Source organism: Miniopterus schreibersii (genome assembly GCF_964146895.1).
Source record: "Miniopterus schreibersii genome assembly, chromosome: 10".
NCBI classification, from domain to species: domain Eukaryota; kingdom Metazoa; phylum Chordata; class Mammalia; order Chiroptera; family Miniopteridae; genus Miniopterus; species Miniopterus schreibersii.
In genome coordinates this window covers 58699891-58719130 of record NC_138110.1, presented here as the reverse complement: position 1 = coordinate 58719130, position 19240 = coordinate 58699891, and the positions used below count along the sequence as shown (strand labels likewise).

At 50.6% G+C, this 19240-nt stretch overlaps 1 protein-coding gene across 14 annotated transcripts in view; it reads right to left on the bottom strand.

Moving 5' to 3' along the window:
* Positions 1 to 2346: 2346 nt before the first annotated feature.
* Positions 2347 to 19240, bottom strand: part of EPB41L1 (erythrocyte membrane protein band 4.1 like 1) — a 112771-nt gene continuing 95877 nt past the window's right edge. For all 14 annotated transcript variants that reach the window (XM_081149374.1, XM_081149366.1, XM_081149378.1 and 11 more), the window contains 6 exons: positions 17593 to 17673; positions 13038 to 13124; positions 12189 to 12272; positions 10192 to 10272; positions 9736 to 9852; positions 2347 to 5736 (listed from right to left, as the gene is read on the bottom strand). In XM_081149374.1, the coding sequence (XP_081005500.1) occupies positions 5728 to 5736; positions 9736 to 9852; positions 10192 to 10272; positions 12189 to 12272; positions 13038 to 13124; positions 17593 to 17673 (459 nt within the window). In that variant the 3' untranslated portion in view covers positions 2347 to 5727. The remainder of the gene's footprint in view (positions 5737 to 9735; positions 9853 to 10191; positions 10273 to 12188; positions 12273 to 13037; positions 13125 to 17592; positions 17674 to 19240) is intronic.

Sequence of the window (19240 nt, the reverse complement as noted above, 5' to 3'; positions counted from 1 at the left end):
TAGGTATTAGCATCCCCAACCTATAGAGGAGAAAACTGAGGCTCAGAGAGGATACACAGCAAGAGAGTGGCAGAGCAAGGATGCAAACCAAGGTCTGATTGGCTGTTCTTGTCCCTGTGCTGCTGCTCTTTAGCATGTCTGTCACATTTCCTCAGTGACACTGGACACGCCAATCTGTCTCAGTCAAAATTCATCTCTTAGTGGCTACAGACTAGACGGGGCCCTGCAGTCATGGTTAATCACAATGAGCAGCTGCAAGATTAACCAGAGATGGCCTCCATCAGTCACAGTCATGCTTATTGACCTCAGCCTGCCGAGTGAGTTCCATCTCCTGCATGAAGCAGCTCAGCTCCCTCCTCGCTCCTCCCTATTGCCAGTGTTAGGTGCTGAGCTCCCTGGTCTGGTCTCAGAGCTTCCTGTTCCAGCCGGGCCCATCATCTTCTCAGAGACTTCAGGGCACTGAATTACGGGCACTGAAGCTGTAAATGGTGGCCTGGGAATCCAATCTTGTGGGTCGCATGTCCATCCAGATCAGGTTTCTCAACCTTGGTAATATTGCCAGTTGGAGCTGGATGATTCTTCGTTGTAGGGGTTGTTCTGTGCATTGTAGGATGCTTAGCAGCATCCCTGGCCTCCACCCACTAGATGCCAATAGCACTTCTCAGTTGTGACAACCAAAAATGTCTCCAGACATTACTAAATATCCCTTGGGGGGCAAAAATACTGACCCCCCCCCACACACTGAGAACCACTGATGTAGGTGAAACCACCTCAGCTTATTCCCAAGCAGCACAGAGGCTGACCCTGTATTTATGGGACAGAGACACGGATCCAGGGTATGAGGAGACCCAATGTTTGCAAACCAAGTCCTACTGCAGAACCCCAAGGGTGACAGACAGCTAACAGAAACCTACTGGGGGAATTCAGGAAAGGAGTCAGAAAGCTCCTGGAAGCAATTGCCTCTGTCAACGGACAGGAGTCTGCAGAGGGCTGAAGAATTGCTTTTCACTGCATAGCATTTTGTATCATTTAACAAACTATTTTTAAAAATAAATTATACTGGCATTTTAAATTATAGGGAAATGTTCAGGATTTAAGTTTTAAAAGCATTTAGAATGGTATGTGCAAGGTAACTTCAACTCTGGAAAAATACATGTACGTGGAAAGACTGGAAGAAAATGCACCAGATTACCAGCAGTGGTTCTTGTTTGTGAGACTTTGGCAATAAGATGGTCTGGCACACAATGCAATATACAGATCATGTATCATAGAAATGTACACCTAAAACGTCTATGACCTTATTAACCAATGTCACCCCAATAAAACTAGTTTAACAAAAAAGAAAGGTAGTCTGGAGTGAGTCACTTAGTAGAATAAAAAGGAAAGTGCTGGTACCTGCAGCTCAGGTAGGCCAAGGGGTGAGTTTAAGTATGGGTTTTTAATTTTAATATTTTTGCATGTATTTTTATGAAGACCTCCTTTCTTTGGCAAGTGGCACTAGTTTTCCATTTGTGGAAGTAATACAGTTTCCTTTTTAAATAAACTTTTTTTGTTTTACAGAGTCAACTTGAAGAAAAATGGTAAGTCAATAATGAGACGAGTGGTGTGCATGGGGATACGGCGACCTGTGTGAAGGCGGCGGGCAGAGCTGCAGTTGGGGGTACCTGTCTACATTACCTAGGTTCCCATGGAGGGGGTTGCAGGAAGAGCCCCAGATGTAGGTCTCCCTTCAGGAAGAGGAGGCAGGATCATGCTATCCCTCCACACACCAAGCCCCTGTGTGTCAGGAGGCCCACGTGCTTACTGTTCCTTCTGCCTAGAATGCTCTCACCCAAGTTGTTCACCTTACTGGGTATTTCTCTTCATTCAGCTCAAAAACAACCTCCCCAGGGAGATCATAACCGGCCACCTTATTTAAGGTGGTCTCCAGTGACCATCCCTGTCCCCTCTGCATTTCCTTCCTGGTTCTGATCACTCGGGAACTGTCTCTAGCTGCCTGCCTGTTTTGTTTGTTCCCTCCACTAGCCCGTGAGTTCCTGGAGGGCAGGGACTCGTCTTGTTGTTGTTGTATCTGCAAAGCCTCATGCAAGACCTGGACCACATTCAGAGCTGCAAATATTTGTTGAATGAAAGTGTTCTAAGTTGGGATCTCTCCACTCCAATTGTAGCCCTTCTTGCAATGCCAACTTGGAGAGAGAGAGAAGGGAAGGGAGGGGAGGGGAGGGGAGGGGAGGGGAGGGGAGGGGAGGGGAGGGGAGGGGAGGGGAGGGGAGGGGAGGGGAGGGGAGGGGAGGGGAGGGGAGGGGAGGGGAGGAGGGGGAGGGGAGAGATGCACCAAGGCAGCTCGTGGTTCAGCATCAAACACATTTATTTCACTTTTATTGAGTATACAAGAACAGAGAGCACACGCATACAGCACGGAGCACTGAGGTGGGGGAGCATGGGGACCAGAGAGGAGAGGGGTGTGAGTTAAAAGGAACAGGACAGCATTGCAGTTGGTTGGTAAGGTGCTTTTGGGAAAAAAAAAAAATTAGAGTGATGTTGCTCATGCAATTTCAGACCAGTCTTGGAATGTGCTTGCAGGATTCAAACACTGAAACAGGTCCTGGCACTTCCTGTACCCTCAGATGGAAAAGATCCCGAGAGAGAGAGAAAAAAATTAAAAAAGAAAAGAAAATCTGGAGGGCAGAGCGGAAAAAAGACCCTGGAGAGCATCTGGTTTACCCAAGTCATTTTACAAGTGTGGAAACTGAGGCCCCAACGCGGGCACAGGGCTGGCTCAGTGTCACGGAGCCACGCGGTGAGCTAGGCGCTGAGCCCATGGCCACACGGTCCTCCTGACTGCCCTCTGGAGCTTTTTCCACTACGCTGCATGGTCTCTTGGGTGGAGAGGCAGCACAGAAAGGATGACAAATATAAAAAAAAGAAAAGTAGGTTGAAGACAGACAAGACAAACGTCTATATTCTGCAAAGAGGGGGATGGGGAGGAAACAGTGCCCTAGATTTAGCTCTGCAGCTCCCCCTCTCCCCGGTGGCGCTGCCCAACTCCGTGGAAGGAAGGTCAGAGCACCCGTGGGGCAGAAATCTCCACAAACCCCGATGGGCCACGAGCGAGGCCCGGCCACTTCATCCCTGCACTGAAGCCACGCACCCAGGGTCTGCAGGCAGGTGTAGAACCCAGAAAAAATACCCTCCCTCTGAAGTGTGTTCAGGATGCCTGGTTCCGGCAAAGGTGGGGCGCCTGAGCCAAATTCTGGGTGGCTCAGACAGGGGGAAGCCTCTCCAGCTTTTGGCCCAGAAGGAGTGGGAGCTCTCAGGTTGAGGAGGGAGAATGGGAGGTTCTGCGGCTCCTTTGCCAGGAATGTAAAAAGAACCTGGTGAGTGGAGAGTGGAGGCTGTGCTGTCACACTCGGGCCTGGAGCAGACCACCAGCCAGCTGGGGCGTGGCTGACTCTGCCATCTGATCCCCCTGCTCAGGGCTCTCTGCCCTCCCTCCATCCCATTTTTGTCTACAGAGGCACACTATTCTGGTTTTTTGTTCTGCCTCAGGTCAGCACCAGCTAAGCATATTTGTATCCTTGGGGTGACTGGTAAGCAAGCCTGGGCCCTCTGGAGGGCATCCCTGGAGAGAATGTGGAAATGCTCTCAGAGGGGCCAGCCATGGTTGAAGGGTAAGGCTGGCTCAGGGGGATTCCCAGGGGCCTCCATACCCCCCACATCCTCTCTTTCAGTCCAAGAATAGTGCCGGGCATGGTAGGTACTCAATATTTTTGTTGAGTGAATTTATGGACTGCTTTAGAAACAGAGCAGGGAGGTGAGATGGGACTGAGAAATTAAAGTGCCGTGGGGACACACTCCCTCAGAGGGGACTCACTGAGCTCAGGGGCGTGCTTGTGGCAGGAAAGCCTGGGAAAGCCCCTTTGTGCCAGAGGTCAATGTTAGGCTTTGGATGGGATTTCTCCAAGGGCTTCTGCAGTCTCAAGGCAATTTCTGGGACTCTGAGGACTCAGGCTAAGAGCTCAGATGCTGACCGAAGGGGAGGTCTCCAAAACCAGGGTCTTACACACAGATGGAGACTGAGCAGCACCAGCTCTCCTCCTCAGCGTGTCCTGGGCAGGCAGAGCCTTCGGGAATGCACCTTTGACCTGTCAGGGCCTACCTTGTGCTCAGGGTCTCTACCATGGCTGCTCTGGCCCAGGAAGAAGAGAATGCTTCAGACAGAATACAGGAGTGATAAGAGGAAAAGGCTGAGTGGGAATCTTCAGCCAGCCAGGTTAAACCACCATCCTCTCCAGTGGCCAGGGGCATCGCCTCCCTTGGGATGGGGAGTCAGCTCTCAGGATTCAGTCAGGGAAAGGCAAGACATGGCAAAAAAAATACAGGACTGAAAACGGAGGCAAGCCCCCTTAGGGAGGTAGGGGGATTGAGCCAGGGGATCTGCAGCAAAATCCTACCTCTGGACCCCACACCTGAGCACAGACCAGGCCCCGGTTGCTACTGCCCAGGGGAGAAGGCATCTTGGACCACATCTGTGTTGCTTCCTTCTTGAAAAACCCCTGCCTCTCCATTTGGGGACCCCTCCCCTCCCACCAATCAACCAATGACAAACACCACACACTGTATTACTACACTGAACCACCAGCTCCTACTGTGAGCAGCCCACAGCCAGAGTCCAGGTCTCCTAGGCTGGGCCGGTCCAGTGAGATCTAGGAACCTTGGGATACATCAATCACAGTCAGATAATTATACTTTTAAAATGTCAGCTTCATACTTACCAGCACTGTTTATTTTAATATTTGTTTCCCGTTATATGTAATATACATAACTTAAAAGCACATCCATACAAATCTCCTACAAGCTGCACCTTCATAATGAGAACCATAAACATACAATGTCTACTTCCCTTCCTGCGGCGTGGTTTTCCATTCCTGCTTCCTTCTTTTTCTCATTTCAAATGAGAATCATCTGCAGTGGCCCTCAGCAGGACCCGGACACACAGGGCGAGGGGTGCAGGGCTGGGAGAGAGGGAGGAGGGAGCCGAGACAGAAAATGACAAGACTTGTGAGGGGGAGGGGAGGCGGAAGAAAGGAAGGTGGATTTTGCAGCCCAGTGTCAAGAACCATAAAGTAACAATCCAGTGTTCCTCCTCCTTTCCAACTGGGGATGTCCTTTCTTTCTCGGAAAACGGTTGGCGGTGCATGTCTTGCTGCTGTGGCTTATCTTGCTTTGCTGCAAAAGGGTTTTCCTTTGCCCTTGGGTGGGCAACAGACGCCGGAGAACAAAGGGGATGTCCGTCCACTCCATGTGCGCACAGTGGGACCGCGCTTCTACCATCGTCGTGGTCTGGCTTGCTCGTGTTGCTCCGCAGGACTTCCAAGGGGGAGAGCGAGGGATTATTGGCATTATAACTTTTTTTTCCTGAAAAATCCCACCAGTTCTTCACTTTGTCTGCAAAGGAAATGTAAGTGTTCAGATGTTGGTTGTTGCTGTTGGCCGACAGCTCGGCCAGCCCCAGAAGCAGTGCAAGGATGCAGTGTTTCCTGTATATATATCTATATCTATATATATCTATATATATATATGCTTTTCCTTTCCCAGTCTCTCGTCAGGGACAGTACGTCGCAGCTGGGACAGCGGTGTTGAGTTGGAGAATCCAGAACGAAGGCCCCTTCTTAGCGGTTCTCTGGCTTGGGTTGGACCAGACACGCCAGCATCTCTTCACAGAGGTCAGGATTCCTGGAGCCAGAGTTGTTGGGGGGGGCGGGGGGGGGCACAAAGGAAGAAGGACAAGAAAAGTTAGTAACTTTTTGTCACCTACCTTTAGACACATAGCAAGAGGTCATTTTCAGCCTGCCTCTACTGTGGGTCCTTTACTATGGCTCAGGAAGAGAGGGACTTGTCTAAAGCCAGACAGCTTGCAAGTGGCAGCTGAGAACTGAGCCCGCATCTGTCTGACTCCAAAGTCCATATGCATCTGCTTGTTTCCAGGGAAGTGGTATCTTTTCCTTTGGCCTGAAAACCTGTCCGAGTTTTCTTTAACACTGAGAAGCTAATATTCCACTCGGTTCACTGTCTCCTCCTGTCACCTCTCAGTCCCAAGGAATGTCTAGTCGTGATTACAGATGTCCTTTTGTTTGTTTTCCCTTTCTATTTTCCATGGGCCTGCTGTGCCCTGGGGGTTAAACCCCAGAGTACAGTGTTTGACTAAAGAAACTGGAGCCTGCATCCCTACTCAGGTTTGACTCCAAAACATAGTGTTTAAGGGCGTGGGCTCTGCAATCCTGAATCCTCAGTTCAAATCCCACTTGACGGCCTACTGACTCTTAAACCTCTTTAGGCCTCAGTTGCTTCCTCTGTAAAATGGGGCCCTGTCTCGTGCAGTTATAAGGAGGATTCACAACAAGGACCAGCATATAGTGAGTGCTAAATAAATACTGGCTGTTCTTGTTTCCACTATTGCTGTTGTTAATGAATGACATGTATTCTGATCTCCTGGAGGGCAAGGGCTGTCCTTAACTTATCGTTGTCTTTCCAGTACCCAACACTGTGCCCTGCACATAGCAACTATCCAAAACTATTTAACAGGTGGCATATCATTCTTGCCCTTTTTCACCCACATGTGGTCAAGTGCTAATAAAGTCATATAAATGTCATCCTTCTCGGCCCATTTCCCAAGATGGAAAAACCCAGGCCCAAGTTCAATGACTTAGCAAGTTGGTTACAACCCAAGGCACCTGCTTTGGTCAATTATCCCCCCCACACACATTTAATTAAAATTTTGAAGGTAAGAAAGCTCTAGGAAGCTGGGTAAGTGCCGGCATCTGGCTGGCAGGGTTTGGGAGACAGGTCCTGTCTAAGGAGGCCAGCCAGTGGGAGATGATGGAGCAGAAACCACACATCTGGCCTGCGAGGTTGCAGCTAAAAGACTGTGTGAGATAAATGTGCTTTCCACACTCGCAGCAAGAACTCCAAGGAGGAAGAACTTCCAAAAAGAAGGCTAAGTTGAATGGAGCAGAGAAAGACATCTCTGGAGGATTCAGGGAGAGAAGATGAAGACCAGCAAGATGGAAACCCACAGGGAAACAGGGCCTGTGCACTTGGCTGGTGGTGGAAGTTTAAGGTCTGACTTACTCAGGACTCTCATCATCCCTAAACATGGCAAAACCTCAAGGGTCAAGGAAGCAGGTTCACATGGCCAGGTTCCTCCTGCCTGAGACACTGCCCTGACAGGACACCCCCAAATCCACACGTTGGAGCCCTAATCCTCAAGGAGATGGTGTTGGGAGGTGGGCCCTTAGGCCATAAGGGTGGAGTCCTTATAGATGAAATTAGTGCCCTTGTAAGAAGACGTGAGAGAGGTTGTCTTTCTCTGCTCTTAACCACGTGAGGACACATAGAGAAGACAGCTGTCTGCACCCCAGGAAGTGGGCTCTCACCAGGGACTGAATGGGCAGACTCCTTGATCTGGAACTTCCCAGCTCCTATAACTGTGAGATAAATGTGTACTGTTTAAGCCACTCAGTCTATGGTATTGTTATAGCAGCCAGAACTAAGATAGTCACAGATGTTGTTTAATTGTTACAGCAGCTCCACTTTAGAGATTAACTCCATGTGTAGATAGGGAAACTGAGGCCCAGGAAGGTTCATCTGTAAACAATGCTAGCAAGGTGTTTCTGGCTCCAAAGTCTGGGTGTGTTCCTTCTGCTCAATTCTGCTGTTTCCTGGGGATTTTTGTCTTATAGTGACAGGCTGCACTTTAAGCTTGCTCATCGACTAATAAAGTGTCAACAGAATTCTGGGTACATGGGATGTCTTCAAAAGCCCACAGATACTTCAGAAGTACCAGGGACAGCTAAAGAATACTTTTTTATAATTTATTCTTCTTGGTTCATTGCAGTAAAGTCCAAATGAGCAGCCTTTTGTTAGCCTACTTTGAGTTAATAGTATTAACAGTCATAATTAACTTTTACTGAGCACTTACTATGTGCCAGGTACTGTGCTAACACTGTATATGTATGACCTCAGTAAGCCTATGAGTTAGATACTATGAAAAGTCAGCGTGGTGAGGAGGTTAAGACCATCGGGTGGATTTGGAGTCCAACGGATGAGGTTTGGTTCTCTAATCAACCCATCATGTTCTCCCAGATCCATGACTGTGAGCAGGTCCAGAGTCTCAGCATCCTCGTTTGTAAAATGATTGGCCAGATAACACTACTTATGTCGAGTGAATAATCTGGTACCCAAACAGCGTGAGCACTCCCTAAATCACGGCAGTTACCACTACGATTATCACCACCACTTGGCGGATGAGAAAACATGGCTGAGAAGGTTAAATAACTTGCTCAGAGTCAGGCCGCTAATAAGAGGCAGAACTGTATGTATTACACCCTCAAAGCACACCTCATTCCAGATTAGTCTACTGCAAGCGCTCAACAGTCATGTGTAGCTAGTGGCTACATGCTTCCTACAGAAGAACCATTTCCATCACGCTGAAGGGTCTGCTGGACAGCACGGTCGAGGCCAGGGTGTGGCTGTCTATCAGCGTGGCAAGAAAATGTTTCCATGCTTTTTCTTCTAACACAAAGCTGGTGGTAATCAAAGCAAGAGAAGGAAACGTTCTTGTATCTTTCTAGGAGGCGTTGGTTTGATTCATCAGGGAAGCGGACAAAAGGAGACCTGCTGTTGGTGAGGGTCTACGAGATGGATGTGTGTGTTTTTCACTGTGGTATAATGTGAAATGGGTCAAGTGCAGAAATCTAAGTGTAGAGCTCGACAAATTGTTAGGCACAGGGATGGGAAAAAGCAGGGTTACAGTTGTGAGTAGGCAAAACAGTGTTTATCCTTGGATTATTTATTCATTATTGTATTATTTCTTTGTATTACAGCTGTAAATCTACTTCTGCCCACCCAGTTCAAGACACCGCCCTTTCCAGAAGGTTCCCTTGTGACTCTGCACGGTAAATATCACATCCCAGAAGCAGCCACTATTCTGACTTTTATCATCATTGATTTGCTTTGCCCGTTTTTGTACTTCCTATGAATGGACCCAAACAATATGTACCTTTTGTATCTGACTGACTCCACTCAACTCAGTGTCTGTGAGATTCCAGTAAATTTCCAGAGGGACCAGAAGAGCCCACTCCCCCGTTCAAGGGGATGAGAGCCCTGTCTGCTGCAGCTCCATCCTGTTCCTCTTATCCACCAAGGCACTGATGGCCCACAGGAAACAGAAAGTTACTGGGGCTCCTAAGAGCCTGGCTGGCCCCAGGCGCCTGAGAAGTCACGGGTTTGCAACCTAGCAGGACAGACGGGCTCGAGGGCTCTGGCCATTGTACCCTCCCTTAGCAACATCCAGTGACCTGTGACGGAGACAGAGACTCTGGGACAGGAATGTGACACTGGGCCTGGTAGGATTTTCCTGACTTCCAGCTCATAGGCAATGGCCAGTGAGGGTCTGCTTGCCTCCACCTATCCCACCTCAGCACCCACTGACAATCCTGTCTCCCCTTTTCTTACCACTTCCGATTTACTGTTCTGGGTCTAGGGCCTAAAACCCCAAAGAACCAAGGAACCAGGCCTCTTCCCCACTCTGATTCATTGTGTCTGGAGGGAGGGGGGTCAAAGCTGTGCCAGGGACCAAGCCACAGGATGGGTTCTCAGATGGAAATGACCCTCAGGGGGCCTTGCCACAGTTCCCTCCTCCCTGTCCCAGCTGCTGTGCCTCCTGAATCTTACCTGTGGCTTCCTGTCCCTCTCCTCCGGGGATGGGTCTGTTTCTCTGTATACGACAGCTTTGGTTACCAGCATGTCAGGATGCTGAAGTTTGGCCTCCTTGATGGCCAAAGCCAGGGCCTGGAGGAAGAGAACAGCAAAGTGAGGAACCACAGAATATTGAATAACGAGAGCAACTGTGGAGACCACACGCGGCTCAGTGCACAGCTGGGGGAACGGAGGCCCAGGGAGGGGCGGTGGTCAGAGGGTTAAAGGAAGAGACTAGGGTTTGAGTCTTCTGGCTCCTTCTGGCTCCCATTCGGTGCCCTTTTCTTGGGGGCCCCTTGTCCGGACAGGATGGGCAGAAAGTGGACATCTTCTCAGTCCACAAGGGCAACCATCCGTGGGAAGCCCAATGTGGCAGGGACTGGGGACTGGCAACGGCAGTGGTGCTGGGAGTGACGTCCCTTATCCTCGTACCTGGTCTTGGTCAACATCTTCGTCTCCAGTGATGATGATTCGCTTCTCGATCCTGGTCTCAGAAAACCCGCCTTTCACAGTCTGCAGGGGGAGAGGGGGCAAGGTCAGCCCTGGGTCCTGCGCGACCAGCAGCTGTGACATGGGACCTGTCCCAAGTATCCCTCAAGCTCCCTCAGATTTTTTTCTCTTCCAGTCTTGGGACTTCAGGCTGCAGATCTTGCCTGGTGGCCACCACTCCCCCAATGACCAAACTGTCCCCTCTAGATCTCCGGAGCCCGGGTCATATGCTCTCCCTGACCCTGGTGGACAATCCTTCGGCCTTCCTGCCTTGGTACTCCCCAAACACCAAATCCGTATCACTCACAGTTCTGGGCCTCTCTGCCCTTGGCCAACCTTTTGTGTGGGACCTGGTCTGGAGCTCTTGGGGACAAGGGCTCTTTTGTTCATCTCTACCCCCTCCCTCCCCTATCCAGCCTGACCAGGGCAGGTGTTAAATGCAGGTTAGTTGAATGAACACATGAATGAAATGTGAATGGTGACAAGGTTCTACCTTAAAAGACTTCAAACAACAGTACAAGAGAAATTCCGTTGATGATACTGGTAAACACCGCTGTTTTCTGAAGGGGCCGGTTTGGGCGTAAGTTTATAAGTAGAAATGGGGCAGGATCTAATTGCTTGGCATATTCAAGGAGGGTGGTGGCTGAGGGAAATCCAGGCTAGAGTCAGGAGTGGACAGAAAGATGAAGGGGCTCCCAGCTGGCAGGGCCAGGAGGGACTTTTTGGGGAAAAGAGTTTTCTGAGCTGTGTTCAGTGGGGTGTGTGATGAAAAACCTTCCCATAAAGCTTTCAGTGAAATCAATATTGCTTACTAATGCTTGTGGTGAGAGTGGGTGCTTTCTGAGGACTGTGCAGAGATGCTGAGTCCTGGAGAGGAGAGGGCAGGGTTGGAACAGTGTATAAAGGGCCCGCGCCACCTACCAGACTTTTTTGGATGGCTCAGCAGAACCTGTAACTCAACCTGGCTCCCTGGCACATCTCCTTCAGGCCTCCATCCCTGGCCTAAGACGCCTCCTGACTCCCCTCTGGCCACTCAGGCGTGGACATGCCAGCCTATCCCCAGCCCTCTGTCTTCATTGGCTGAGCCACGCCTGACACACCAGGAATGCCCCCCTCTTGGCCCCTCTTCCTTCCCCAACTCTGATCCCCACCCTGGTCCAGGCCCTCCATCCCTGGTCTCTCCATGACTCACTCTCTTCTTTCTCCCATCTACCTGCACATCCTGGTGCATCCAATCTCCTCTCCTTAAACCCCTCTTCACTGGCTCGCTCCCCAGTTAAGAAACGTTGACGGCCTTCCAATGGCTCTCTGACTCAGGCCCTCCACCGCCACACTTGTCCTGGAACTTGTCTCTATTCTGCTTCCCCGGGCCCCAGTCCAACCTGCTTTCCCACAATTATGTCCCTACATGCTGCTCCTTGCTGCCAGAGTCCACTGATCCCATTTCCCACAACATGCATCACTTACGGCCCCTCCCCAGCACCTCGCACAGGGTAAAATTTGCTTGTGAACGAAGAAGCACACACGGTTTCTGCTCCTGCCTCCTGCACTGCAGGGCGCCTGCCACTGCCTTCTCTCCCACAAGCCCTACCGGGCTCTCCAAGATCCTGCGCAAACCCCACTTTTCCCAGGAGATTCTGCCTCACTGAAGAGCTGTCCTTATATTGTCCCCTCTAAATCCCTCCGGTACTCAAGGTCTGTAAGATGCAAATGCTATGTCTGGTTCACAACTGCTTCAAAGGAGATGGCCTCGGCCCCCAAGCCTGGCTGTCAGTGTTCAGGTCCATGCCCAGGGTAGACCACAACACAGAACAAAGCGCACAGCATTCCAGAAACTGGGAACCCCCGATTCTCCTCTGGCCATGTTATGAGGCTGAGCACGGCAATGGGGTTCCCAAGGCCCGCAGCCAGGCGGGCATGTGGCAGCCTGGGCTACTCACTTTGGTGACATGGGTGGTGGTGGAGGTGGAGAGGGTTTCCGCGGTGGCGCCGTAGGTGCTGGTGAGGACATCTTTCCCGATGATCTGCAGAATATAACCACCCCCACCCTGGGGTCAGGTGAGGGTGCTGGACTCTGAAGGGTGGGGGCAAGTGGGGTAAACTGAGAGGAAATAGGAGGGGTCCCATGAAGGTGAAGTTTGGAAGCCAGATGCTACTGAGCCTAAGAATTCAGGAATACTAGGATTTTCAGAATGCTAGACCCTCAAAATTCTCAAAGCCTATAATCTGAGATTCCTAAGGCCCAGAATTCTAACAAGACCCTAGGATTTAAGAATCCTGGAGTCTCAGAAGAATGAACAGAGGGATCCAGGGTGGAGACAGAGTCCCTTCTCAATCCCCCACCCGTCAGACCAGGGAACATGTTCTCTCCGGGCCTAGGTGATAATGACAGATTTGGAGAACACAGGAGCTGCAAGAAGCCTACAGGGACAGATTCAGGCTTGCGGGGCAACCACTGACAGCGGTCCAGAATCCAAGCCTCTGGACTCCTAATCCACTGCTCTCCACCAAGGAGAGCAGATGTCAAAGGGCTATCACACCACGGGCACCACAAAAGGGAGGAGCCACTTCACCCCCACACTGCCGATGCCCTGCTTGGGTGTGGGGAGAGGAATGGAAGGCAATGGACGAGACTGGTGGGCACCAGGGAGCCCTGTGGGCCTCTGAAAATGATAGTTTCCTGAGCAGCCTTCTGGGCTCTATGCTGCACTGGCTGTGGGCCACCTGTGGACCCGCCTCCACATACTCGGCGTGGAGTCCCCTAGCCTGAGCTGGCCTTGCCCACTTACCGGAGAAAGAGAACGGATTTCCGTGGCCACCGTCTGTGGGCCTGGGATCATGGCAGCTGCCCCCTTCCCGGACTTGAGACTGTTCTCCTGGGGAAACAATAGTGCTCAGATGGCCAGGTCTCAGGTTGGTGGGCCCCCAGGATGGCCGGAACACGTAGCCATGTAGCTCTTATGGCCACAGGGTTGAATTGTGACATTAGAAGCAGAGAGCGAAAAGCATCACACAGTTCAGTCTCCTCTCACTCATCAGGCACTCACTCATTCACTCATTCACCCATTCACACACTTACACACATACTCACACGCTCGCTGATTCACTCAGCAAACTTTTACGGAGTGCCTGGCATGGGGGACACTGTGGTGAACAAGACATGGCACTGCTCTCTGGAAGTACTCGCAAAAGGGTTATACACTCAGGTTCCCGTCCTGGCCCTGCCACGTTCCAGCCACGTGACCCCGGGCAGAGCCACTTCTCCTCTATGGGCCTCACGAATGCACCTGGAAAAAGGGACCCCAGCAATGTAGGTTCATCAGTGGCAACAAATGCCCTGCTATGCTGGGGGTGTTGATAATGGGGAGACTGCATGAGTGGGGCAGTGGACATATGGAAAATCTCTGTGCCTGTCGCTTAATTTTGCTGTGAACCTAAAGCTGCTCTAAAAATAAAGTCTTAAACAATATTTTTAAAAATGGGACCCCTGCCGTACTCCCACAGAGACATTATGAGGCTAAGCTTTGCAATTGGAAATCTATAGGATGAGTATACTAAAGGCTGCCTGTTAATACCATCATAAAACTATTGTTTTCTGAGTACTTGCTATGTACAAGATATTATCCTAACGGTGCATTATCTCATTTAGTCCTCAGAACTAATCACTTTAATAATCCTGTTTTACAGCTGAGACACTGGAGGGCCAGAGAAGGTTAAGAGGCTTGTTCAAGTCCCCCAGCAAGTTAGTGATGGAGCCCGGATGTAGGTCTGCTTCGTCAGACCCCAAGTCCAACACACTCCGTCCACAACGCCTCTCTGCCCTCGGAGTTCCTGACGCGGGATTCTGACCGCCAGATATTCTAGGAACTGACCCCAGATTTACTGGCTCACATCTGGTAAAGGGCCTGGCTGTCTGCCTCTACCTCCCACTTTCTGCATCATCTCAGGGCTCGGCCTTGTTGGTCCAGGGGTCCCGATCTGTGTCCCTTCTGCAGCTGCCCGGAGGGATGGACCTGGTCCTGGTCTGTGCCCAGAACTGAACCTGGACTTCTGCCTTCCAGGGGATGCGTAAGCACGGAAGCCCTCTATCTGCCTTTGCCCTGCCTGCTCCCCATGCCTGCCTCCAGTTAAGGCCGTCAGTGACCTGGTCACCTGGCACTCTATCCACAAGCAACTTTGTCAGACAGAATCCTCAAATGTGGCATTAGCAGCAGACCTTACAAGGCCAGCCTTCCAGGTTCCAGGCCTCCTTTCCTCTGGCTTAGGCAACAGTCATTAGCCACGTGGAGCGTTGCTGCCACTTGGGGCCACCCTCCCGGAGCCTCTTCTGCCACTGCTTCCTCTTTCCTGGGCAAAGCCCCACCCCCACCTTTACACCAAAAACAGAGGCCATTAAGGGGGACACGGGGTCGTCCAAAACAACCAGCTCCACCTGCCTCTCCTCTTTCTCTCCTGCCTCAAGGGCAACCTCCCATGTACTCAGGGCTCTCCTCCCATCCTCTCTCTGGACTACCTCAGCCACTCAAGGTTTCTTCATTGAGGCCACTGTCCCCTATCCCTTTATTTGCAGCCCACATCTTTCTTAAACCCTAGACCTTTAAAACCAACTGCGTCCTAGACATTTTCCCTTGGAAATGTCCCACAGGCCCCGTGGACTCATCAGACCCAAAATGGAATCCGCTGCTTCCTCTCGCTCCTGACACTAAAGAGCATTCCCCCCAGTGCTGGGTTTGTATCAGTGCTTCTCAGACTTGGGGGGCGTCGCCTGGAGGATGTGTGCCAGCACAGACTGCTGGGCCTCCCCCCAGAGTTTCTGAATCAGTAGGCCTGGGGCAGGGCCCAAGAAGCTGCCTTTCTAACAGGCTCCCAGGACAGCGCTTTGAGAACAGCTGGGCTAGTGAGCAGTGTCACCAGCCTACCTTTCTCTGTCACCTAAGCATTCTACCAGTAACCAAGTCCTGTACTTCCCTCCTCCAGGTAGCCCTCAGCCCTGTCCCTCTCTGTGGCACCCACCTCCTCACACTCTGGCCCTGCACCAGCCCCGAACTAGTTCTCTGCCTTCCTTTTCGGTCTCTCTCAACGGTGCGTAGGCTCAGGGACACTGTCTCCTTCGGTGCTGGAGTCGCAGTGCCTGGCACAGTACTTCACACAGCGTGGGCGTTCAGTAAATATTTGCTGAAGGAAGGAGGGAGGGAGGGAGGGAAGGAGGAAGGTGGGAGGGAGGAAAGGAAGAAAAACAAAAAGGACCCATGCCCTGAGGGAAGTTTTGCTCCAGTCATGTAGCACACAGGCTGCTAGAATAACCTTCCTAAAATGCAGAAACACGTATTTTTGATGACATCATGCCCCTACTTAAAAAATTCAAGTGATTCTCTACTGTGTCCAGGGTGAAGTTTGAACTTTGTATGTGACATTCGAGGCCCCTCAAGCCCTGGCCCAGCCTTCCTTTGCAGCCTCTTCTCCCCCAGCGCCTCCCCCAAACTTGACATCTCACTTCACTGGCCAAATGCTTTGCTCCTTCACTTCCTTGCCTCTGTACCTGCTGTTCCCGCTGCCTGGAATGCCTTCTCCCGTGACTGCACCTTGATTTACCCTCCAAGAATATGTCAGATGTCACTGCTCAGATAAAGCCTTCCCAGGTTCCTATGGTGTCACCCACACATCTCCCTGTGCTCCCTAGGAAAGGATTACGACCCTGTTCCAAGAAGGCAGGAAAATAACAGCCACTCACATTACAGACCACTTACTACATTGCCAAGCTCTCTACTGAGGGCTCTGCACAGATTAACTTTAGTTCATCCTCACGTCAACCCTTTGAGGGATGTGCTATTACCCCTCACCCTGCTTTACAGAAGCGGAAACTGAGGTTTGAAGAGGCTCAGGTAACTTGCCCAAGGTCATCCAGCCAGAACGTGGGAGAGCTGGGCCGTGTTCACCACTGTGTGCCTCGGACCTAAACACGGCACAGCACACTCAGCGCGCCCATGACTGTTAGCTGGACGGGTGAATTCTAGCAGGAAGTATCTTCTCTTCAGCTCTGTATCCCCGTACTGGGCAGACAGAGACTAAGAAATGTTTTCAGAACAAATGGATGGATGGATGGATGGATGGATGGATGGATGGATGGATGGATGGATGAAATGATGTAACTGTCTGCTCATGTAGCATGAATTAAAATTTAGCCCTGTAAGCATCCCGATGCCACGTGGTAAGGGGCTGAGGGGAGAGGAGGGACTGAGTGATAGGGAAAAGTGTGAGAGCTGGTAACTGGTTTAGATTTATCTTAAAATCTTTGTTTACTCAAAACCTACCTGCAGGGTAGTCTAAATTAACATAACTCTCTTCCTTTGTGTTTATCAGGGGTTTGGCAAGAAAAGGCATTTGAAAATAACTTCCCAGGAGCTCAAAACAGATCTGGCCCAGGCTATGATATCTGCCCCAGCCCCAGCCGGCCCGGCCTCTGCCCCGGCCCCAGCCCCACGCGGCCAGTGTTCACAATGGTCCAGATGAGGGAACAGAGCAGAGTGGTTAAGGTGGAGAGTAGGGCTTCTGGAGTCAGGATGCCTGGGTTTGACCTGGCTCTACCACTTATTGGTTGTGTGACCTTGGGTAAGTCACTTTACCTCTCTGAACTGCAGTTTCCTCATCTGTAAAGAGTGAAGAAAAAAAGAGCATCCACCTCACAGTTTTTGTGAAAACCAAGGAGATTACTGCCTGGCACCAAAACCCATGCTGAATGCTGTTTGTCCTGTGTCATCATTAAAGGATCTGGTGTTACTGGACTCTCTCAAGAACCTATGAGCCAGGCAAGATGGGGATTATTCCTATTTTACAGATGAGGACACCAGAGGCCAAGGACACCCCCCTTCATGGGTCAGACAGCAAATAGGTAGCAGAACCACAGGGTTCCTCTGAAGACAATCCAAAATCCTGAGCTTCCAACTTGGGTTCACTGCACGCCATCTACTGACCAAGGCAAGGAAGTGGCCAGAGACTCAAGAAAATGAGCAGGACGGGTCCTGAGGAAGGACTTTCAGGCACAGTCCTCAGGCCCTGCCAATAATCTAACAGCACCATCCTCTCTTTACCCCTGCCGTGGCTGAGATGGCCTGGATAACTGACACCCAGGAATTCCACTTCCCACATTATTCAATTTGGAAAACTGACGTCTGGCCAGATGTCCTATGGCAACCACAGTGCCAGACAATTTGACAGTGCGTCCCAGACCCGATGCAGGGAGGGCAGATGAGGGCTTCCCCAAGCAGCTGGCAGTGTTAGTTTGTTATCTGGCTGTTTTGGGGGCGGGAGGGCTGGTCAGAGGGAAGTCTCCCGGGTCCTACTTACCATGGTGGTTGATATGGTCTCCGTGGTAATAGAGGGAGCAGTTGGTATGAACTCCTTCCCCCCTGAGGCAGTCCCATCGACCTGCGGTCAAGGGAAGGAATCATCAGAGGGATACAGAGAGCAAGAAGTGCAGATACACCTGCAGCACCCATCACCTGGGCTCGAGGCATCCCAGTGACAAAGCGGCGGGCACTGGGGCACGGGGGTGTCCACACATAGACTGGGTTGGACGGGCCTCACAGGCCCTCTGGTTCACTTCGACACAGGAAAGATATTCCCAGACAATCTGACCAATCCTATCCAAATTTCAATGCATGTATCCTTTGACCTGGTGGTCCCACTGCTAGGAGTTCACCCTTTGGATATAAACCTTGAAAACTTTACTAGAAGTACAGACAAGGAAGTGCATTATAGCACTCACCACTACCTGCGAGAGAAAAACAAGCATGGGTCCACTGGTGGGAGACCACGTGGAAAACCAGAGCCTGCTCCTGAGCGGGGCTGAGAGTAATCTCCTGGGGACCACTCCTATGCCAGCAAGGAGTGGTCCCCAAGGAGATTATTAAAGAGCAGGAATATAAAAGAGAAAAATCTCTTTTCTGTAAATTTTTAAATACCTACAGACATCAGTATACATGTCAGTATATGCATACATTTTTCTGGAAGGAATCACAAAAAAAATTTCATTTGATTCTATTTGAATTTCATAACTGTGACCATTTTGCTATTGTTTTGATGTCAGTAAAGTTACTGAGTTGTGGAATTTGGGGCCATTTTCCGTTTTCTTTATATTTTTCTGCATGAAAACAAAGCACGTTACTAAAACAAAACAGGACAGAGTGGGAGCATGTTGCCTGAGGTCACACAACTCGTCAACATAAAACCCTGTGTATGTTATAAAAGTCAAGGAAAATTCTGAAAAGAACAGAGTTGCCCACGCTGTGCTGGTTTACGTTTAACTTTAGTGTGTTTTTTTTTAATGTTTTTATTGATTTCAGAGAGAGGAAGGGAGAGGGGTAAAGAGATAGAAACAACGAGAGTCAGTGATCCGCTGCCTCCTGCACACCCCCGACTGGGGATCAAGCCTGCAACCCGGGCGTGTGCCCTGACCAGGAATGAACCCTGACCTCCTGGTTCATGGGTCAATGCTCAACCACTGAACCACACTGGCTGGGCTAACTTTAGTTTTTAAGACTGGTCCCCAGGGCAAGAAAGCCCCCAGCGCAGCAGCTCTCTGGCCAGGAGGAACCTAGACCCATTATCTCAATTTTCAAAGTTTAAAAACCACAGAAGGAACCTGGGAAGCACCTGGGTCAGTTCACTAAGGCCGTCTCCAGGGTACTCAGTGTGCTTCATCTCACTAAGACAAATTATTTCGGTTCTCTTTTTTTCAGTTTGTTCATTTTGCCAACCTGATTGGAACCCCCGTGCATAAAAAAATGACCCAGTGTGAGCCACTGTTGACTGAAGCTGGCTTGGGATCTCACATTTTCTCTTCCCAAGCAGCCCCCGGGGTACATCGAGAAATCTCTCCAACGCCTTCAAGCGACCTAAAAGCCACAATCCTAATCCACTAGCCACTGGTCCTCACCACACTACCAGGGAGACAGGAGACATGATCATCCCACTTAACACATGGGGAAGTTGA